At 41.3% G+C, this 23,724-nt stretch overlaps 1 protein-coding gene and 1 pseudogene across 2 annotated transcripts in view; one reads left to right on the top strand and one right to left on the bottom strand.

Moving 5' to 3' along the window:
* Positions 1-23,724, bottom strand: part of DIAPH1 (diaphanous related formin 1) — a gene marked incomplete at both ends in the record, with an annotated part of 88,021 nt that overhangs the window by 2,599 nt on the left and 61,698 nt on the right. Inside the window, 9 exons of the mRNA XM_084251675.1 lie at positions 4,673-4,759; positions 7,113-7,248; positions 7,382-7,544; positions 8,009-8,135; positions 8,779-8,908; positions 9,042-9,281; positions 9,500-9,601; positions 9,916-10,010; positions 14,150-14,248. Of these exons, the coding sequence (XP_084107801.1) occupies positions 4,673-4,759; positions 7,113-7,248; positions 7,382-7,544; positions 8,009-8,135; positions 8,779-8,908; positions 9,042-9,281; positions 9,500-9,601; positions 9,916-10,010; positions 14,150-14,248 (1,179 nt within the window). The remainder of the gene's footprint in view (positions 1-4,672; positions 4,760-7,112; positions 7,249-7,381; positions 7,545-8,008; positions 8,136-8,778; positions 8,909-9,041; positions 9,282-9,499; positions 9,602-9,915; positions 10,011-14,149; positions 14,249-23,724) is intronic.
* On the top strand, positions 18,998-19,554 carry LOC311182698 (large ribosomal subunit protein eL22-like; annotated as a pseudogene). The gene has a single exon. The product of its transcript is annotated as a large ribosomal subunit protein eL22-like (transcript).

A 23,724-nucleotide genomic window follows, 5' to 3' on the forward strand; every position in this document is an offset into this window, starting at 1 on the left:
CAGCAGAATGGAGGAACCCCAGCTTTCTCTTTCATCAGGATCACAATGACACTATGAAGCATGAATAATCCAGAAAAACTGGCCTTTCCTCTCCTTTCCATAACTTGGGTACTTGTTTAGACTCCTGAAAAGCAGCCACAGAAACAGACACATATTTTGACTGTACAGAAACGGGGGTAATATTAACTCATAAGGGAACAGATCCACAGATTGGGGAGAAAGGGCAGCAATCTTGAGACACTGGTCAAAGTTCTCTGAGGCCAGATTCCTGGGAGTTAAGGGTGGGCTAGGATAAAAGCACCAACAAAACCAACCATGTAACACCAGTACAAATGAATTAGAAAAGGTCAATGACTTGGAAAAGACATTTTATAAACCACAGACTAGGAACTACTACTAAAGAGGAAGTACTCTTGTTAATAAGCTTCCCTTAGGGAAGAGGAAACTAGGACAGATGGGGCGATGATTACCATCCTAAAGAACTCATTATTGTCTAAAATTCTCCTAATTAGAAATCATGTCCTATTTTTACTAAGTGGGGGCAGAATAAGTGGTGGTGTAAGAAATATTCTTAGCCTTCTCTAGACAGGTGGTCATCACAAAACTTCCCTGAAGCAATTTCACCATGTCCAGGATTCCTTGCCGGAAGGTATACAGGAATGTTTCTGGCCTACCCAGAGAGGGGTCACTGTCATCTCTGTCCAATCACACAAGTTTAGTGGGAACAGCCTGGACTTGAATTCACAGTAGCAGGCTACAATTCTGGTTCCAACATTAGCTGGTTCTGTAGACCTGAATAAGATCTTAGCTGGGTCTTAATGCCTTTTACCTATGAGGAAATTACATGCCAGTCACTAGAGAGCTTTAGAATCTTTCCCTACCAAGGTTCTATTGCTATAGGTAGAGTTTAGAGGGAAGCTGAGAAGTAGTAGAGGGAAAGAAAGGGAGAGTGTGATGAATGTCTTTCTTCCCTTGACTTACCCCAGTGAGCAGATGCCCTGTGTATAAGAGGCCACAATTCAGACATCGAGATAGAGTTGAGTCATTAAAACCGTAAGCTGACTCAATCATCAGCTTGAAACAGTAGCTAGAATACAATCAGATGGATTCTTCCCCTTGACACTCAAACCATTGTCCTCCCACACCCTGCAGACCACAGCAGTTTACATGTCACTCTGAATGAACCAGTCCTGATAGTAACTCTCCTCTTCCCACTGCTCAATGGATCTTTGTATACTGGTTACTCTGTCAGGTCTCCAGAGACCGGAAGATTTTTTTTTAACATTCCTTTAAATTCTAGGGAAAAGGCTAGTGTCTTTGAATAGGGACAGCTGCCTCTCTGGCACTGAGGAGAGCTATAAGGCATATCTGTCTGATAGTGCTTCTCTCTTCTGGCTCAAAGCAATTAGGCCAGGAGGAATAGTCAAAGGCAACGAAGCAAGAGATAGACCAGCTAAGGCCAGTGGCCACCAAGGTAAACCTACAACCATCAGAGCCCTTACAATTTGAAAAAATATTAAAGCTGGAAAGGACCTTAGAGATCATTTCAGTCCATCTCTCATTTTATGCATTAAGAAACTGAGTTCCAGGGCCTCCTTGGTGGCACAAGGGGTTCAGCGCAGCACTGTGAAGCTGTCCTCAGCCTCTGCAACACGAGTTCGATCCCCTGCCAAGGAGCTACCCACATGGTGCAGCAGACCTCTCCTGACTCGCCCGCTGCTCCCCTCAGCAGTGTACTTTGGTCTATCTGCTTGTTTTGTTCCCTGTTCTGTTTCTGGTGGATCCTCTCACCTCCCACACCTCTGGCCTGTACCCCAGTTCTTGTAATCATAAATAAATCTTGGGCCTCCCCTGGTGGCGCAGCTGTTGAGCACTGGGCTGTGAAGTTGCCTGCAGCCTCTGCAGCGCCGGTTCGATCCCCGGCCACTGGCAAGGGTCCCACATGGCGCAGACCTCTCCTGCCGCACCCACTGCTCCCCTCAGCAGTGTGTTTCGTCAGTCTGCCTGTTCTGTTCCCTGCTCTGGCGAACTCTCTCACCCTCCCGTGCTTCTGACTATGCCCAGTGCTTGTATAAATAAATAAATCTTAAAAAAAAAAAAAAAAACAAAAACCTTAAAAAAAGAAAAAAAGAAAAAGAAACTGAGTTCCAGAAACACTAAGTAACTTATCTAAGGTAGTATGTAGATAGCACCAAAGTTAGACTTGACTTGGGTCTTTTGCTCCCAACCTAGTCCTATATTCTTTGCAGTCTTTTTTGATGCTTTGCTTTCTGTTAACGTCTAATGTAATGCTATATTGTTTTATATGCCGTGAAGGCACCAAGGTCTAAAGAACTTATGGAGTAACCAGAAATGTGTCCCCTGAGAGTCTCTTAGATATGTTCAGGTGTATTTCATGAACCCAGGGCTTAGAAAGGTAAGGTTACAAGATGGAAGCAACTTAAAAAGTATGTAGTTCCCATTTTCACCTTTTGGCCTCAAGACATCCTACAGTAAGTCTCCCCCCATTCCTTCTTACACTGAGAAACAGGACTCTAATTCAGGCCTTCTGCTAAAAGGTTAGGTTCCACCAAAATCCCTGCTTCCTTTGCCTGGAGTTCCTAGTTTCCCATTTGGAAAGAAGTGGCAAACGGGGCTTCCCCAGCAGAGGGAAGCCAGGCATGTCTGCCTGTGTACAGGAAGCATCTGGGAGTCTAATAGACTTCCACAGGAAGAGGCTTGAAAGGGAATTCCCCACCAAAAGCCAGATACAGGTTGACACTTAGCTGAGAAGGCAGAGGAAAACAGTGAGATGCAATTGTACTTGAGTTAGAAATGCTTAATCTAAGGCCACTTCACCCCATACAGTGGGTAGGAAAACAATGCTTCAAGAACCCTGAAAACAAAGGAAACACTGTTTTCTACCCAAAAATGGATTTATAAGGCTAAACACTCTTATCCCAGGAAGTTCTATACTCATCAAATTCACCTCTCTTCCTCTCAAGAGAGCCTGTACTCAGAGGATGCCAGATGACGAGTAAGAGTTGTAACAGAAAGTATGCTTCTGTTTAGGGAAGGTTCTGAAGTCAAACAGAAGAGCCCTTAGAAGGGAATTTCCCCTGGGTATTCAGAGTATGGCTAGAAATAAACAGCTGGATATTACAGACAAAATTAAGTGATCTAGGCATTTGGATCAAGACGCTGAGTTTATGGGGACTAGCGTTTGCTACCTGAGTTATAACATCCCATTTATAGGCTGTGGCAGGTACTATAGGCAGGTACTATAGGCCTTCAGGTGCCAATGTGTTAATATAAATACTAGCCAAAACAAGCCATAAAACTCCTCTTTACAATAACCTTAAAGTGAAGCTCATATCAAATAGGCCTACAGAATTCCCAAGCCACCAGCTAGGGAAAAGGGAATATCGCTTTGAATTTCTCAGAAGTAGATCTGACAGTACCCAGTGCTTGTATAAATAAATAAATAAATCTTAAAAAAAAAAAAAAATCCTCAGAAGTAGAAACCCTTACTGATGCCTTTTCTTTAATTCCCACACCCTTAAAGAAGCCATCACTCCTAGCCCCAAAAGCCTTTACCAAACACACAGGGGCAGGCAACTTCACATGAGAGTTAGCCTTGGTAATACGCTTTTTGGACTAGTATCTTGGCCACTGTATGCTTCCCTCAAAAGAAACTTATCATTCACTGATCCTGCCCTATATCAGTGCCTGGATTATCTGTCCTCTTATCCCTGTAATTATTCTTAGAAGCTTTGGGTCAGTGTAATCCTCTTAAGTCTTTTGAAGGTTGGGAGAGGAGATTGCGAGGGAGTAAATGGGGACAGGCAAGGGCAGTGGGAGGCTAACTGCACCCACAGAAAAGGTTTTCAGACATAGCACACTCCTTCCATGGAGATGCTCCCTAGATTCTAACATCTGGAATAACAACATCGAACCTCTTCTTTAGAGGATTTTATGCTTTCCATTATCCTCTCTATAGTGAATTTAAATGAGGACTCCTGACTTTTTCCTTTGTATTTCCTGTATCTAACATACAGTTTCGTATTTAGATCAATTTTTCTTCATATACTCAACATCCACCGAAATCTCCGTTCTGCGCCATGGTTTGTTTATTACTCCATGTTCCTGCTTCAGGAATAGAGAAATGCAAGAATAATCAAATGTAAGCTCACTGCTGTAAGTCCCTCAAGTCCTAGCTCTCCATATCATTACTTTCCAACATGGGAGGGTGAAAACTAGATATTGGGGCCTCCCTGGTGGCACAGGGGTTAAAGACAGCGCCGTCAAGCAACTGCCGGCCAGCATGAGTTCGATATTCTGGCCTGCCTGGGAGGTGACCCACATGGCACAGCAGACCTCTCCTGTCTGGCCCACTGCTCCCATCAGCAGTGTATTTCAGTAGATCCACCTGTTTCTGTTCCTCACTCTGTCTCTGGAGAATCCTCTTACCCCCCAGCACCTCTGGCTATACCCTAGCTCTTGTATGCATAAATAAATATATCTTTAAAAAAAAAAGAAAACTAGATATTGACTCTAGATACAGAGAATACTGTGGAGAAGTTTCTAAATCATTAGAACCTCATTACCTGCTCTTCAGCCCAAGACAAGCAAGACCAGGAGCAGAGGCCTTATCCCATTCAACACCCAGGCTGGGTTCCATTTGTTTACTTACCCTGACGGGGTCCTCTCTTTCGTCGGAATGCTGCACCTGATTGCAGGGCTTCCAGAAGACTGTCCATCACACCTGTCTCATCACCCTCTGTCATGAACAAAGATGGAGACGTAAGCCCTTCAGCCTGAGCAGCATGCCTGTGCTGACCCCACACAAAATGCTACTGCTTAGCTGCCCCTTGCCCACAGTGCGTGAGCGCTTAGAGCAGAAGGACAGCTCAGGTTTACTTATATCTGTTTAAAAACAGTTAAAATAGGGGCTCCCTGGTGGCAAAAGGGGTTAAGATGCAACCTATGAAGCTATCTGCAGCCACTGAAGCATGAGTTCAATCCCCAGCCAGGGAGCTACCCGCATGGCATAGCAGACTTCTCCTGATTCGCCCGCTGCTCCCCTCAGCAGTGTATTTCAGTCAATCTGCCTGTTCTGTTCCCTGCTGTTTCTGGTGAATCTTCTCACTCCCACAGAAAAGGAGGTCTACCCCAGTTCTTATAATCATAAATATATCAATCTTAAAAAACCCAACAAAACAAATGGTTAAAACAAAAGGTTTCACTGGTTGTAGATTTTCCTGCAAAGTCCGTCTCCCCATCCCAATCAAGATTAACACACAGAACTGCAGAATTGCAAAATTATCCAAGGTGAAGATAAGCATGCACACTAAGACTTTGAAATTATTAAGGAACTATGTAATTTCCTTTTTATCCTAAATTTTTCACTCCACTTTACATAAATGCCTTTTGAAGAACCTGGTTCAGGTTTCAGAGCTGAGAGAAGATGAAGCTGCCTGCACCTGCAGCCTCTGCAGTGCCGGTTTGATCCTAGCCACCAGCGAGGGTCCCACATGGCGCGCAGACCTCTCCTGCCGCCCGCTGCTCCCCTCAGCAGTGTACTTCGGTCCTTCTGCCTGCTTTGCTCCCTGCTCTGGCTCTGGTGAATTCTCTCACCCACACGCGCTTCTGACTGTACCCAGTGCTTGCATAAATAAATAAATAAATCTTAAAAAAAAAATTTTGGAAGTGTTCCCTCTTCTGTTAAAATAAATAAACAAACAAACAAACAAACAAACAAACAAATAAATAAATAAATGCTGCCCCTGGAGGTTGCATCTTTCTGAAGCAAGCTTGGCGTCAAGGAGAAACATCCTGGCTGGAATACAAAGAGTTAATGTAGAATCTCTGTTCCAGCCTGACTCTGTTTCCATGGCAACAGCTCAGGGTCGTGAAATCTGGAACTGTGAAATCCCAAGGAGCAGGCTGGCTGCCAACGACAAGGCTGGGCTCATTGCTCCCAGCGCCACCTGCTGGCTGCACATTACCAGTGCAGCTGACCTACATTCCAACCTCATTTGCTTGCCCTGGGGGCCCAGCCAGATCTAGGTCCACTGCGCCATCTGATGACTAAGTACAGCTCTCACCCCACATGTCCCTCAGGCATCCTACACAGTATCTGGGGTCAAACCCTAACAGTCTTAAGAGTAAAGGGGAAGGTGAAAGATACTTGATTAACAGCATTACTAGAACAGTCTGTGGCTTAGATACAACTGTGGCAAGAATGGGGAAAATGCTTCCCAGAAAAGTATAAAGACAGAAATGAAGGCTGTTCCTGCTGCTTTAGGTGCCTGGGAACAAGAAGTATCAGAGCAGCACCTGGCTTCTGTGTACAGCAAAGCCCATGGATTCTTGACAGATACTGCAGCCCTGAGAACCCTTTCAGTGCTTGGAGCCCCTCAAGTCTGTGAAGGGTGGCATCAGCTCAGTGCTGTCAGCAGTGTATGCTGTATTTCCGCTGCCCACATAAAGAGCTGCCAGAGGGGGGGCAGGGAATCAGCAGCAGGAAAGCAGCAGAGACAGGAAACAGAGGGCCAGTAATTGAGGCCATATGTTTCAACAAAGACATGCTTCTGTTAGTGAAATAGAGATTCTGCTGAAGAAAGAGGGTGGTCAGTTCTCTGGCCCTCTTTCTAGAAGTTCAATCCTTTTACAATCTGATAGGTATGTCCCACTGTGTTGGGGAAAATCCTTAGTAAGATAAGCAGAAAGGGAGGGCCAGCCACCATTAAGAAATGGGAGCATGGCAAGGAAAATGTTTTTGGGAAAAAAACGAGTTTTAGCAGAGAATATGAAAATATGCCAGAGGAAATTTTGGACAAATAGAAGGAAAGAGTCTGTATTACAGCAATATTAAAATCACCAGGGAGATGAGGCATAATGCGGGAACCAGCAATGGAGAAAAAGATTTGGGCATGGAGAACTGGACTGTGTATGTAACTGAGCTGGGGTTAAAGTCCAGCATCAGGCTCTCGGAGACAGAAGACTGCCAACAATCATTTGCCAGGAGTTGAACTAGACATGAGCTGTTCCCTCAGGCCTCTAGATTCCAGACAGAGAAGCCTCCAAATGTTCCTATCTCAGCCCATCAGCCCTTCCCCTTCACTTCTTACCTGTATTCATGTCTATGAGCTGCTCTCTCTTCTGCTGCTTCTCTAGCCGCTCCTTCTCTGCCTTCTCCTTGGCGAGTTTTGCTCTACGCATCTTTTCCTCTGTCTCCCGCCGCTTCTGATTCTCCTTGACTGCTTGCTGGGGGGAGACAACAATGACCATGTGAGCACGGATGCGTTCATACATATGCACACCTACCACTGACCAACATGAACCCAGTGCAGAGAGAACTGCTCACAAAAGACTCAGTCAACAGGTATCCCTTGCTCACCAAAAACATATTCTTAAAGTTGTGCAGATCCATGAAGAATTCTTCCACAGATACTTTCTTAGGGTCAAAGAGGAAGTACTCGCCCAGCTCCTTATAAAGGGTCTCCATGTTAGAATGCATCATGTGCAGCTTGTTGTACTGTTCCTGTGCATCCTTCACAAAGCTGTGCAGCCAAGGAGTGAAGGACCAGAAGTGACAGCTCAAAGGAACAATCACAGACACATGGTGGCAGGCACAAATATGTTCAGTACAGCATTAATAATAACAAAAGCCAGGAGCTATCTAAATACCCAAAATAGGGGAATAGTAAACACTTATAGAATAGGAAGTGGCAATTAAAAAGGGGATATTCTGCATATATTGCTATGAACCTACTATGTGCAAAAAGCAATACAATATAACTTTTTAAAAGATAAATTCATGAGATGCAAATCAGAAAGAAGTCCAGAGGCAGTGGTTACTTTGGGGAAGGGGAGAGAAAGGGGAATAGGGGTGTGTGTGTGTACAAGAGACAGGGCAGAGGGCAGGAGATCAAGGTCATTTTTTAATTTATCTGCATGGTTTGTTTCCTCCATAGGAAGTTTGCTTTCCCTTTTAAGGGGCAATTCTCTCCTCTCCAGAAAGGATATAGTCATTTTTTCAACAAACTTGTCTTTCTCATCTGTGGCAGGTGGGAATTTCTGAACATCTCTTTCCACGTTAGAAATCTGTTTCTTCATCTGATCTAGATTCTTTTGCAAGTTTTCAGCAGAAACTAAAGAAATTACAAAAACAAACAGCAAGGGCTTATTAAATCCAGACCTTCTGCCCTTCAGGGTTCAGCTCTAGACATCCATCTGGTACTTCATTAGTTTAGTTCCCTGATGTACTTTCTAACTGTTTCACACATCTTTCCAGAGCAACTATAAATAACTTGATGACTGACTCTCCAGCCTCCACAAGCCGTACAGTAAGTACTAAGAAGGGAAGAGAAACTTCATTTAATTTAATAAGATTCTACAAAATCCCCTGGGCTCTTGGTCTCATTTATTTTACAGAATCGGACTTAGGAGGAAGGAGATATACAGAGATATACAAAGGCAGGGCAGAAGTGTGTTCCCATTTCTACTGTTGAGGCCTGAATTTTGCTAATTCAGTTGATCTTTCTGAAAGTCTAAAAATACCTGACTTTCTTGCAGTTGTTTTCTGATGTCCCATGCTACCCTAGGAAGGAAAGCGCTTCCCATTTCTAGACATGAAGACTTCTCTTCTGCCATGCCTAAGCCCTCTCCCAATTCCACTTAGGACCATCTGAACTGATAATGATCTGCAAATCTAGACTGTGTTTTTGTTTCCCTCCCCATGCAGAGATTTTTGGGGTTTAGAATGCATTCCAGCTTTACCCCAACCTGCCCCACCTCGGCTGGCTTTCTCCACATGAGCAAGCTCATCTGGGAACTTGAGGACATCTGGATAGTCACTCTCACAGAACTCAGCCAAGAAGTGCAACAATGTCATCTTCTGATCTGCGGACTTGGTGTCTCGAAGCTTGGAGGAAGAGGAGAAATGGTTGGTCTTTGTCTACTCAAGACTACCTCAGGCCAATAGCATTTAGTCATACTGGGCTCCTGAGAGAGCCAGCAGCTTTCCCTTTTAATGCCCTGCTCTCACCCAGGCTCACCTTACAGAGGAAGCTGATATTGAAGCCAAAAGCACAAGCATTTCTAGAGCCAGCATTCATATAGTTGCCGATGAGCAAGGTAATCTCCAGGAGCTTAGAGAAGTTCTCGCTCTTTCGCAGCTCCTCACATGCAGCAGTCACAGAAACTATCTCTGGCTTGATATTCTCCACCTGCTCACTGAACTGCAGCTTGAAGAGGATGGCATTGAGGCGAGGCCGCAGGGAGGGAACAGTGCCCATCTGGTGGAGAAGAGAAGCATTCCATTACAGTCAACAGAGAAAGTAGGAAAAAGATACAGGTCTGAGACTCCAATGGGAGGATCTTATTTCCAGACTAAGGAGAAGATAAATATAAAGAAAGGCTCAAAGAGTAGGGGACACAGGAGCCAGGAAGAGACTGCTCTGGGAGAGGAGGGAGCAAGGGCTGGAGAAGTGCCTAATGCAAGGGCCTCACTCACCACCACGCCAAACTGCTCTGACTCAGCCAGGTCATCATACTCGTCCTTCAGTTCTGAAAGCATCTGTAACTGCTCTGGCTCTGGCATCTGCTTAATGAGGTTCTGAAAGAGAAAGGGGCTGTCTCAGTTTGAGGGGATGAGCTGATAGCTTGAGCCAAACAGCGCTTTTGCTCTCTTGTCAGTCCCTCACTCTGCCCAAGAACCACTAAGAAGAAAACAGGGGCTGGGCTAGAGGAAGGGAGAGGCAGCTGGTCAATGGTGGGCCTTCTGAAAACTATAGCAGAAATAACTTGACCACCAGAGCTGGAAACTTACTGAATGCTAACATTCTTTAAGTTAATAAGCCAGAGGCAGAGAGATGAGGCTAGTGTACAGTAGTGCATGGTCAGCTCCAGTAGAATGAGCACGCTCCTTACCTGGATCATGGACTCAGTCAGAACAGCCTCATTCACTTCCAGGATAACATTCTTAATCTCTTGATAGGGCATGCGGAAGGAACCCAGGAAGATTGCTGCCAGAAAATGAGATATATTCTTTTTCAGTCTCTTCCCCTTCTAGCCCATCCTATAAGTAGAGCCTATACTGCACAATTTTCCTAAGAGAGCTTTTTGAAGTCACTATCAGAAACCAACAGCTTCTCTGTGCCTATGTTGTTAAAATCCAGTATTTAAGGTCTCTACCTCCCAGCATTCTTTGTTAGTAATCCCCACATGTATGTCCCACACCAGCTACACTGTCCCAAGCACCATGTTCCACAAACACTGTGAGTGACTCCTTGCCTCAGCTCACACAGGAAGTATTTGATCTTCTCTTCTTCATCAAAGACATTCTCCCCACTCTATTTTAGCTCCCCATTCCCACAACTCCTTTCTCAAAAGTTGCCATCACCTGAAATGCTCTGAAATTAAGGGGCCATATCCCATTCCCTAAGAAACAATTCCTCATCCTTTCAGTAAGCTCACTATTAAATTTGATCTCCAAATCCCTCTTCAACCTCATCAGGCCTCAGTGTCTCTTTCTCCTCCTCAACCCTCTCCCCTTTTCTCTCTCCCTTCCTCTCCCCTCCTACACACTCTTGACAACTCCTTCAAAAATCTCCATCTCAAAAAAAAAAACAAAAACAGTCCCCATCTCCCAACTGTCCGACCACTTCCATTTGTTCTAAGGTGATCTTACTCCTCTGAAAAAATTTAAACCACCAGTCAAATTAATTGCTAAGTTTTCTCTTATGCCCCTTACAAACTGAGCATTGGGGGGGGGGGCCCTCAGCTAGGGCCAGATGAGTAAAGGCTTGGATAAGGACAATTTTGGAATCACCTAGAAGAAAACTTGTGCCAATACTTCTGTAAACTTATCAGCAATTATACCCATGAGGTCATCATGCTTCAATAGAACAGGTGGGCCTGAAGATCTTTTCCTTAAGAATACATATATAAAATCAAGTCTCTTCTACCTTAAAACAAGAACAAGAAACCCCACAAACCTTCCCTGATCCAATGTACCTAGCTACCAACATCCCTCTTTCCTCCACTTTACAACATTCTAATAATACAAATCTCTCTCATTTCTGTGGGTCTCATTTATTCTTCTGTGTCCACAAAGTCAGTGAAAAGATAGCAATCATTTATTGAATGAGTATTTCTTGTGAGATATAGTACCTTTAAACATAATCTACATACATGATCTCATTTAACCCTATTAATACTATCCTTGTAAATTTGTGTTATTTGCCCCATTTGACAGGAAAAGAACTAATATGTAAAGAACTTAAACTACCCATTCAAGGTCACATTGCTAAGTAAAGGCTGGAGCCTCGTTTTAAGTACAAATGGGTTCCAGAGTCTCTACTCTTAACTCCTATACTATACTAAAACTGCCCTTACTTAAAGCTTCTGACTTTCGAATGTCAAATCCAAAGAATACTTGTCCTGTTCTCATTTCATTTGACCCTTGTGTCTTCATTTGACACTGCTGAATACTCTTAGGACTCTTTTTCTTTGCTGTGCCTTTCTAGCCTCCTTGGAGTCTCCCTTTTTCTTTATTTGCTCCTTAAATATTAGTGGCCTTCAAAGCAAATCCCCATGGTTTCAACTATGACTCATATGCTGACTCCTAAATTCAAATCTCCAGCCAACGTTCCTCCTCATTTCTATACGCCAGTGCCTTTTGGAGGAGTCCCCCAGGCTTCTTATATTCAATGCTAAAATTAATCATTTCTACCCACTATCCTGCCACTTCTCATTCATACCCACTTCCTACCACTCCTTTCCCAAAAAACAGAGAGAATGTGCCACTGCTGGATTTCCCTATTGCAGTAAATGGTACCACTTTCTATACAGTGATGTAAACACAGAAAACACATTGTCTTCTAAACCCTCAATCACTAAGTTTCATTAATCTTATCTTCCTAATATTTTCTATTTTCCTATACATTTTTACTGCTGGAGTTTCAGGCCCAGATTCCCTCTCACTCAGTTTAAAGTAATAACATAATTCACCTCTCTGCCTATAGTCTTACCATACCCTACCAACTCAGCATCAAAATCAACACTGAAGTAAATATCTTCAACAATCACACAGGGTTTTATCACTCACTTTTCTGATTAAAATTTCCTTAGTAACTTCCATAAGTTTTCAGGTTAAAACATACAGCTTAGCCTAACTCCATAAGAATTCTTTATGACTTAGCTTCCAACACTCCCCCAGGCATCGCCTTTACTCAGCTGTACAATATTTCTTGTAGTTTCTGAACTGCATGTATCTCAAACCTCCATGGCTTCATAAATACTTATCCCGTTGCCTGAAACAAACCAGCTCTCATTCTTCACTTAATCTATTTTTAATACTTCTTTCAACTCAGTTTAAGTAGTACCCCCTTTAGAATGACCTCTAGGACGGCGCCTTCACTTGATTTCCATGTTCCTTTCTAGTTCTCTCCAAGAGATCCTAGTAGACCTCATCACTGCTTTATCAATCCATGCTATTACCATTATCTATTTATCTGTCTCCACCAAATATATGGTTCACGAAGATAGGTACTATGCCTTACACAGTTTCCCGTAGCATATAAAAGCACTTCATTGGTGAATATTGAAATTACATTTCTTTGACTATTCTGCCCTACGCAAATTTCAACTGTCTTCCTGAATATTTCAACTGTCTTCCATATTGCTATCACTCACGTGGAAAACCATGCACTACCCTGAAGTTAACACAATAGCAGTTACTCATAACAAGTATTATGTTCCTACAAAAAATCTTTAAGAGGAAAATGACCTCTCATTACTAGTCTCCATAAAAGGACTTACCTACTGACATTATTAAGTAACATCTGTTGTCAATAATCTAAGCTTATGTAACCAAGAATAACATAAAGTCTTACTGATCTCATTGTATCACTGGCTTTACCTATTGGTATGCATACTCATTCCTTGTCAAATCACCTCTGAACTTAGAATTTCCTCATTTTGAAAAATGGGAACAGTAGCTACATTGTAAGATTGTGAGGGGGCTTCATGGAATATATATCCTTTTATCTCTAGAACAAATGCCTTGAACTTACTGTTTTTTTTAAAGATTGATTTATTTATACAAGAACCGGGGTACAGGCCAGACATGTGGGAGGGTGACAGGATTCACCAGACAGATTGGGGAACAGAACAGGCAGACTGACTGAAATACACTGCTGAGGGGAGCAGTGGGCGAGACAGGAGAGGCCTGCCACACCCATGTGGGTAGCTCCGCAGCTGGTGGGGATTGAACCGGCACTGCAGAGGCTGTGGACAGCTTCACAGCACTGTGCTCAATCGCCTGCGCCACCACGGAGGCCCGCCTTCTATTTAACAGAAAAGGGCAGACCCTCAAATATTTGAACAAATATGTGAATAGGAAGAACACTGTAACCGAACTCTTAGGAGCTACTCTTTAACAGATTTACATTATTCTAAACCACAAAGTTATTTTAGATTTAACTGAAGTCAAGCCACACCCTATATTTAAAGGAAGTATTTTAAAGAAAGTGAGAAAGAAGGAAATGTACAGTGGTTAGAATACTGCAATGGAGGGCCTCCCTGGTGGCGCAAGCGGTTGAGCACCGCACTGTGAAGCTGTCCGTCCGCAGCCTCTGCAGTGTGGGTTCGATCCCGGCCAGGCGGCCAGAATTCCACATGGCAAAGCAGACCTCTCCTGTCTCGCCCGCTGCTCCCCTCAGCAGTGTACTTCATCAGTCTGCCCGTTCTGTTCCCAGCTCTGTCTCTGGTGAATCCTCTTACCCTCCCGCACATCTGGCCTGTACCCTGGTTCTTGTATAAAAATAAATAAATCTTAAAAAAAAAAAAAAAAAAAAAGGAATACTGCAATGGAAATAATAAGGGCTTTAAAATAAAATCTAAGCTTCCAATCCCAGACCTGTCTCTTAATAGATATGTAACTAGGCAAATTCCTAAAACTATTAGCCTCTATTTCCATGCCCAAAAAATGATACTAGCAATTTTTCAGTGCTATCGAAGAAATTAAAGGAAATATCAGAAAATCACTATGCAATGCCTAGTATACAGTAGGAACTTCACAAATGGAAGTTTTCTATCAAGGGATCCTGATTTAAAAGAACTTCTTCATATTTCAAATACTTAGGATCATAGAGTTACTCACAAAGATTCTGGGATGTCTTTGAATCCAACACCTTTAACTCTTTTACTTTTTTCTTTTGTACAGATTTCTTTTCTTCTCCACCTTCTTGATCCTTCTTCACTAGTAAGGGAAAGATTAGAAAAGCATGATTAACGACAAGCCATATTTGTCTCTTATTGAACTATTATCCCAGCCTAGAATAGCCCCCACTACCTCTTCCTATCATATTCCTTCAAAGCTAATTCCTCTTTAGCACATCCACCCCTGGATTAGTGACACCCCACTCCAAATATAATAAATACCTCATTTTCATTTATTTAGTAGTTATCAATAATGCTTTCCCACATACATTTTGTCTACTTGCAAGAAGCAGCAAACTTTCTGTAAAGGACCAGGTAGTATGCAGGACATATGATTTGTTTTAACTGCTCATGAAAGCAGATACAATCTATAAATAAAGAGCATGGCTGTGTTCTAATAAAACTTAATTCACAAAAAGAGGAGGTATATCATCTGCTAACCTGTCTACTAGTCTTTCACCATGTTATCCTTTTGCACCTATTAAAAATCTAATCTTTCAAGTTCCATCTTGAACATGAGTTCCCTATAAAATTTTTCTTGATTTTTCTAAATGCCTATGATCTCTTTCTAATTTCCTACTGAATTTGATACTAATTAATAACAAGTCCTTTCAATGACTTTGTTGAAAGTATATAAAATCTCTTCTCTGCAAGATAAGGACTTCTTTATTTGTCTTTGCAAATCTCATGGAATAGAAGTAAACGCCTAGTAGGATCTTATAATTTACATTTCATATTGGTACACACATAATGTTAATAATATACTCCTTTCTTTTTACACTCTTCTCAAGACTATTCAATATATTCTTTTCTTTCTCTGATACTAAAGTGTACTCATACTTTGCTTTGATGAACTAATTTTCATGGAATTTACTATTTATACCTCATTTGACAATTCAGTGTTTTCAGTTATCTCACACGTATCATCTTGATCTTTTTAACCCATGTTACTTTATAAGTGTGAGTACTTTCTCATTTTCCACATAGATTTTCAACTTCAAGAGCATGGGCAAAATAGTATTCATTTTCTTATTCCCTCAGCAGGCAACATGGGAGCAACATTCACTAAAAAATGGTCAATGACACTGGCCATTGAGGAGGACTGAACATTAGACATAAAGGGAAACAAGATTGCTCTGTTCTGATATAACTGTAAAATACTCTGTCGTATAGAGTCACTTGATATCAACATTTTAGCAAGCCATAAGAGACAATCTGCATGGAGTGTCAGAAATCAACAAAGCCAGCCTGTTGCTTCTGAAGAGAGGAAAGGGGTACGGGAGTGGGAGGAACACTATTCAACACAAACCCTTTTTTAGTGTTTGAATTTTAAACCATTTGAAAAGTATTACCTGGCACAAATAAGAAGTAAAGCAAACAAAAACCAAAGTTATATGGCAAAAGGTACAAAGAACTATTTTAAAAAATTTCATTCTAGACTGACAGTCCCAACTTGAAGAGCTTAAACAGAAGAATATGTTTAATATTTAAATACTTATTGAGCACCTGTATGTGCCAGATTCTGTTCTGAATAAAACAATGAACAAAATAAAGAGTCTTGCCTTCATGGTACATATAGTCCAAGAGAGAAATGGACAACAGACCAGTGAGTAGATAAAACAATATATTCGATGGCTATAAATGCTATGAAAATCAGGTGCAGAATAAAATGGGAGACTTGATGGAAAGGATGGATTACAACTTTAGAGGGATATGGTCAGGGAAAAGTCTTATCAAGAATGTGACATCTGAATAAAGATCTTTCGGAAGGTGAGAGAGCAAGCCATATGAATGTAAGGGTAGGGGTGCATTTCAGGCAGAGGTAAAAACAAATGGAAAGGCCTTAGACAGGAGCATGCCTGAAGCATTAAAAAATAAAATTACAGGCAGCTGGATAAAAGTGGAGACTTCAAACATTCAGACCATATCACAAACTTAGAGGGAAAAAAGTAAAAGCAAATTTACATACAGGCAAAATAAAAACAATATACATTATGATGGTGAAGAGTAGAAAAAAATAGGCCCAACTTTTTTATTTGACAGTAAGACAGAAATAAACAACAGGTATAGAAATAAGAAAGACGGGTGAAAATGACATTTTTGAGGAAGGTTTGACTATATGTAGTAATAAAAACAACTACTAGAACTGGGCCTCCCCTGGTGGTGCAGCGGTTGAGCGCTGGGCTGCGAAGCTGCCTGCAGCCTCTGCAGCGCTGGCTTGATCCCCTGCCACAGGCGAGAGTCCACATGGCGCGTGCGGACCTCTCCTGCAGCACCCGCTGCTCCCCTCAGCAGTGTATTTCGTCAGTCTGTCTGTTCCGTTCCCTGCTCTGGCTCTGGTGAATTCTCTCACCCTCCCACACTTCTGACTGTACCCAGTGCTTGTATAAATAAATAAATAAATCTTAAAAAACAACAACAACAACAACAACAACAAAACAAAACTACTAGAACTAAAGAATAAACTATCAGAATAAAAATTCAGTAAAGAGGACAGATGAAAGACAATCCTATGTACTTCCCGGTCTACCAAAGTGGAGTTGCCTCATGTAGATGAAATAGAATTAAATTTAAAACTGGGGGGAAGGAGAAGCTAAAAGGAGTAAACAAATAAAATTTTGGTATCATTAGAATGGGATTAGTTAGGATGTATAATGTAATACCTACAGCAACACCTAAGCAAACTATACAAAGTGATATATTAAGGCATTACAAACACATCAAAATAGAATTTTTAAAAAATGTTCAAAGAATGTTCAAAGAAACCACAGGAAAGTAAGAAAGGAGAAACAAAGGAAACAAAACAATAATAGCAAACTTAAGCCCTAACATAATTTAATAATTATGTTTAATATAAGTGGTCTAACAGACTGACTATAGTATAAGTGGCTGACATTAAGCTTTTGAATACTGAGGCATCCATTTCACAGACATACATCTAGAACAAACATATTGCCAACTATGCAACTAGATAGAGCCTGGCTGCCCCACCCAAGAAGTTCCCCTTTTAGAAAGCCCTGGGTGATCATTCTGGGTGATTCTGCTTTTCCTTTTCTACCTTTAATTCCCATTCTAGTGCTTTAAAATCACCAATAAGGTGTGAACCCTCAAAGTCCTAGAAATCCCACCCTCAACCTCAAAAAAGGCAGAATCCCAGACCCAGCCTCCTCCTCTCTACGTGCCTTCACTAAGTGACCCCAAGCATGCCACATACACTTCAGGACCTGTAAGTAATAAACCTTGTTACTACAAGTTCCCTGATAAGAATGACAGGAGCCAGTTCAGCTACAACATTGGTTCTGTTTGGGGAAATGTCTGTGTGAACTCCCACAGTAGTTTAGGCCCAAATGAGTGCCTCTCCACCACCCCCACCATTTCAAGCCTTATAAATTTTTATTGCTTGCATTACTGTCAATAGGCTGAGAGTGACAAAGACAAAAATATTGGCAGTATAGATTAGCAGAAGACAAGCTGTCTATAAGAAACTTCAAATACAAAGACACAGGCAGGTTGAAAGTAAAAGGCTGAAAAAGGTACATGCAAAGTCAATATTAATTTTTTTTAAATTTATTTTTTTTAATAGAGGCATGTTTTATTTATTTGTTTGTTTGTTTTTGCTTGTTTATACATGCACTGGGTGCAGTCAGAAGCGCGGGGGGGGGTGAGAGAATTCACCAGAGCCAGAGCGGGGAGCAGAGCAGGCAGAAGGACCGAAGCACATTACTGAGGGGAGCAGCGGGCGGCAGGAGAGGTCTGCGCGCCATGTGGGACCCTCCTCAGGTGGCCGGAGAGCAGCCAGGGATCGAAACGGCGCAGCAGAGGCCGCGGGCATCTTCGCAACCCAGCGCTCAACCACTGCGCCACCGGGGAGGCCCTCAAAATTAATTTTTTTAAAAGCACAGTGACTACATCACTATCAAGTAAATAGACTTCAGAGCAAACAAAATAACTATAGACAAAGAGGAACATTACATGATGATGAAAATATCAGTCCACCAGAAAGACATACAACAGAGACTCAAATATAAGAGGAAAAAGAAAAACTGATAAAGATGATACAAGAGGGCCTCCCCAGTGGCGCAGCGGTTGAGCGCTGGGCTGTGAGGCTGCCCGCAGTCTCTGCAGCGCCTGTTCGATCCCTGGCTGCTCCCCGGCCACCACCGGAGGAGGGTCCTGCATGGCACGCAGACCTCTCCTGCCGCCTGCCCCCCTCAGCAGTGTACTTCGGTCCTTCTGCCTGCTCTGTTCCCCACTCTGGCTCTGGTGAATTCTCTCACCCTCCCGCGCTTCTGACTGTACCCAGTGCTTGTATAAACAAACAAACAAACAAACAAATAAATAAATCTTAAAAAAAAAAAAAAAAGATGATACAAGAAACTGGCATAGCCAAGCCACAATAATACTGGGAGACATTTATAGCCTTTCAGTAATAGGCAGAATTACTACATAGAAAAGCAGCAGTGGTATAGAAGAAATGAACAGTACAATTAATCAAAGGGGGGGCCTCCCTGGTGGTGCAAGGGGTTAAGACACAATCTATGAAGCTGTCTGCAGCCTCTGCAGCATGAGTTCGAACTCCCTGCCAGCCAGGGAGTAATCCACATGGCTCAGCAGACCTCTCCTGACTCGCCCGCTGCTCCCCTCAGCAGTGCATTTCAGTCAGTCTGCCTTTTCTGTTCCCCACTCTGTCTCTGGTGAATCCTCTCACCTCTAGCCTGTACCCCAGCTCTTATATGCATAAATAAATAAATCTTAAAAAAAACATCAACTTTCTGCCTCCGCTGCCGCCATGGCGCCCGTGAAAAAATTGTGGCGAAGGGGGGCAAAAAAAGAAGCAAGTTCTGAAGTTCACCCTTGACTGCACCCACCCCGTAGAAGATGGAATCATGGATGCTGCCAACTTCGAGCAGTTTCTTCAGGAGCGCATCAAAGTGAACGGGAAGGCCGGGAATCTCGGTGGAGGGGCCGTGACCATAGAACGGAGCAAGAGCAAGATCACCGTAACTTCCGAGGTGCTTTTCTCCAAAAGGTATTTGAAATATCTCACCAAAAAATATTTGAAGAAGAACAATCTACGTGACTGGTTGCGTAGTTGCTAACAGCAAAGAGAGTTACGAATTACGTTACTTCCAGATTAACCAGGACGAAGAGGAGGAGGAAGATGAGGATTAAAGCTCATTTACCTGGAATATTTTGAATGAGTTCTTGAATAAAACTTGGGAACCAAAAAAAGCCAAAAAAACAAAAAACAATCAAAGGGTTTAATTGCTAAATAAAGACCACTACCCAACAACAGCAAACATTTTTTTCAAGTGCCCATTGAGTATCGCCAAGAAAGACGGTATCCTGGACCATAAAATAAACCTCAACAAATTTAAAGGACTGCAATCACAAGAGCATATTCTTTGACTATAATGGGATCAACCTATAAATTAGTAGCAGGTAATAAAAAATATTCAAACAATTGGAAGCTAAAGAACCACTTCAAAATAATTTCTGGGTCAAAGAGGAAGTCTCAAAGAGAAATTAGATATAACTAAAATTAGATATAAAAAATACATGCAACTGAATGAAAATACAACATATTAAGATAAATGGGGCATCGCTAAAGCAATGCTGAATGTATCATTTATAGTTTGAACTTTACATTAGAAAATGATCTCAAAAAAATCTTTGCACTCCATTCAACTGATAAGGGACTGATCACAAAGATATACAAAGTACTCACATGTCTCAACAAAAACAAAATAAACAATCCAGTCAAGAAATGGGCAGAAGAACTCAAAAGACATTTCTCCAAAGAGGAAATGCAAATGTCCAATAGGCATATAAAAAATGTTCAACATCCCTTATAATCAGGGAAATGCAAATCGAAACCACACTGAGATACCACCTTACACCAGTAAGAATGGCACATATCAAAAAAACAAGCAACAACAAATGTTGGCGAGGATGTGGTAAAAAAAGAGCTCTCCTATATTGCCGGTGGGAGTGCAAACTGGTCCAACCACTGTGGAAAGCTGCCTGGAGGTTCCTCAGTCTACTAAAAATGGAGCTACCACACAATCCGGCAATTCCACTACTAGGGATCTACCCAAAGGACAAAAAAACAGTGATTCAAAAGAACACCTATACACCTATGTTTATTGCAGCACTATTTACAATAGGTAAAACCTGGAAACAACCCAAATGCCCAAAAACAGATGACTGGATCAAGAGGATGTGGTATATATAGACAATGGAATATTATTCAGCAATCAAAAAAGATAAACTCATGCCATTCACAGCAATGTGGATGGAGCTAGAAGGAATTATGCTCCGTGAAATATGCCAGAAGGAAAAGGAAAAATATTGGATGGTTTTAATTATAATAGGAATACAGGGGAACCAAATAAGACATCAGTATTAAAAAAAATAATAACAGTACAAAACACAACGAAGCAAAAACAGACAATTATAAACCAGAGACATCCTGCAGGGGAGGAAGAGGAAAAGGGATGAGAGGGAGGGAGGGAGGAGCACAGGGGTCTGTGGTGATGGTGCATGGGTGCCTTGGGGAAGGAAATTCTATGGGGACTCAATCTGAGGGGGTGGAGGGAAGCCAATATTGTCTAAAAAAACTTAAAAAATGATAAATGTTAAAAAAATAAATTAAAAAAAGAAAAAGATCTTGAGTCATAATCTGATTTATCTCAAAAACTACAAAAAGAGCAAAATTAACTCAAGCAGAAAAATGGGAATGAAAAACAATGAAAACAATAGAGAAGAGTGAATGACTCAAAAGGCTGTAGTGTTTTTATTTTTTTAATCAATAAAATAGACAAACCTCTAGAAAGACCAACAAAGACAGACAAAAAGAAGACATACACCACCAATATCAGGAATGCTATGATTATATCTCTATAGGTCTTGAAGTCAGTAGGATAAAAATCCCAACAAGGTGTTTTTTAAGTTGACAAACTAATTTTATTCTTTATACAGAAATGCAAAGGGCCAAGAAGAACTAGGACAGACTTGGGGAAAAAAAGAGGAAAGATAGGAAATAACAATACATATTATATACTCTAATAACCAAGATTGTGTGGAATTATATCAGGACACACAAAATGATCAGAAGACAAAACAGGGAAGATGATGATCAACAGAAGAGAGTGTAGTCCAGAAAACAGACTCACACACACAATATAAATAAAAGACTGGGCATGTCAAGTGATTATGAGGACAGACTTCTCAATAAATGGAACTGGAACTGAGTGTCCATATTAATGTGAAAGGCAAAACTAAAGGATTTATCTTAAAGACTAAAACATAAGACATATTATGCATTAACCATAAAGGAAAAGTTTATAAATGTACATGCATTTAAAAATTTATGTTCATCAAGACACTATTAAGAAAGGTGAAAAGACAAGCCACAGAGATATTTGTGATATACATGTCAAAGGATTAATACCTAAAGTATATAAGGAATTCCTCTTGTTTGGAATATCATTTTGCAACCCTAACGAACTAATAAATGTACTTACTGAGATGTTACTGCAAACATCAAGAGCAGACAATCATGTCCCTTCTGAAGAGGAACCTAACAATATATTAGGAAGCCTTGGCTAAAGACAAAACAAACCCGATGATGCTTAAGCCTTAGATCCAAATACTGCCTTACAGCACATACACAGGACAGAAACACACAAACTACCCTACAAAATATAATCACAAAATCCATATTATGGGACAAATGTTTTTACAACAAAAGAATTTCAAAGACAAGAAAAGGAAGAAAAACCTACACTAAAAACTCACTACAATGTTCAGGAATGTAAATTTGGGTGACAAAGCCTTAAAAATAATAAAGAAGTTATTAGCATATCAGTCTGGAAAGAGGTAGCTCTAAGAGCGAAAGGGTACATGGAGGTTCCTAGGGCTCTCCTGGAATTTCTATTCATGATATTGGGTATTCACAAACGTATTCACTTTGTAATAATTTACTAAATTATTCATCTGTTTTATGCAGTTTCCTGTATTTTTGCTATCTGTAACAATAAAAAGTTTAAAAATTGAAAGAAGATCTAAAATTAGACAATAATTTGGAGAAGGGAGGGTAATAATAATCAACATTCTGACTTTCACAGCAGGGATACAATAGATAAAACCTTCAATTTATAACTCAAGAGGCAAAAGCATATTATTTAAAACATTATTATACAATAGAGGATGACTGTCAATGAGAATGACTTAAAAAAAAAGATGTTTCGTATTCTAGTTAAGAGAGTACAAAGGGGGCCTCCCCGGTAGTGCAGAGATTAAAGATAGCACTATTAAGCTATTGCCAGCAGCCACTGCAGCACTAGTTTGATCCAGATCCCAGCAGCCAGGGAGCAACACACATGGCAACCCACATGGCACAACAGACCTCTCTTGCCTTGCCTGCTGCTCCCCTCAGCAGTGTATTTCAGTAGATCTGCCTGCTCTGTTCCCCACTCTGGTGAATCCTCTCACCCTAGCACCTCTGGCTTACATCCCAGTTCTTGTATGCATAAATAAATAAATCTTTAAAAAAAAAAAAAGAGAGAGTATGAAGACCTAAAGTTAGGGTAGAGTTAGAGACAGAAATAGATGGGTTTGAGAATTAACTAATAAAAGAATCAAACAGGTTGGGAGTGAACAATATTGAGCTCTCGTAAGAGAGATTTGTGTTTCAAAGTGTCATGAGTCAGTAATTCTGAAGGTACATATGTATAATGTAGGAGTGAGCAAACAAATGTGATGTGGGTAACAGGAGTTAGGTAAAAGGCATGTACAGTGTTAGAAGTCAGGATAGTGTGTACTCTAGTTCAGGGATCTGCCTAGAGACCAGTTATAACAGGAAAGGGGAACAGGAGTTATCAAATCTTAGTTCTGTTCTCTTTCTTGACTTGGGTATTCTTTACATGGATGCAAATTTTTTTTTTTTTAAAGATTTATTTATTTATGCATACAAGAGCTGGGTTAAAGGCCAGAGATGTGGGGGGTGAGAGGATTCATCAGAGACAGAGTGGGGAAGAGAACAGGCAGATTGACCAAAGTGGAGCAGCGGGCGAGACAGGAGAGGTCTGCTCCGCCATGTGGGTTGCTAGCTGGGGATTGAACTCGTGCTGCAGAGGCTGCAGATTGCTTCATAGGGCAGTGCTTAACCACTTGCGCCACCAGGGAGGCCCGGATGCAAATTTTTTAATTCTATGAAAATTCAATGACACATACGCATATGATTTGTACACTTACACCTGCAATAAAAATGTGCGCGGAGTGCATACAACACACCCCTCTGTCTATAAGAATATAAATGCTATACAGAATATAGGCAAAAATTACAAAGAAACATGGACAAATTAAAATAGCTTGACTTGTTAATATATAGTACATGTATACTGCTTGACTTGTTAATAGGGTGTACATGTGTACTACAATGTAACGATGTATAAATTTTAAAATCTGTCACCCACCAGGGAACTATGAGGGAGGCATGGGGCTGGATACCAC

The sequence above is a fragment of the Talpa europaea genome, assembly GCF_964194135.1.
Source record: "Talpa europaea genome assembly, chromosome: 13".
NCBI lineage: Eukaryota > Metazoa > Chordata > Mammalia > Eulipotyphla > Talpidae > Talpa > Talpa europaea.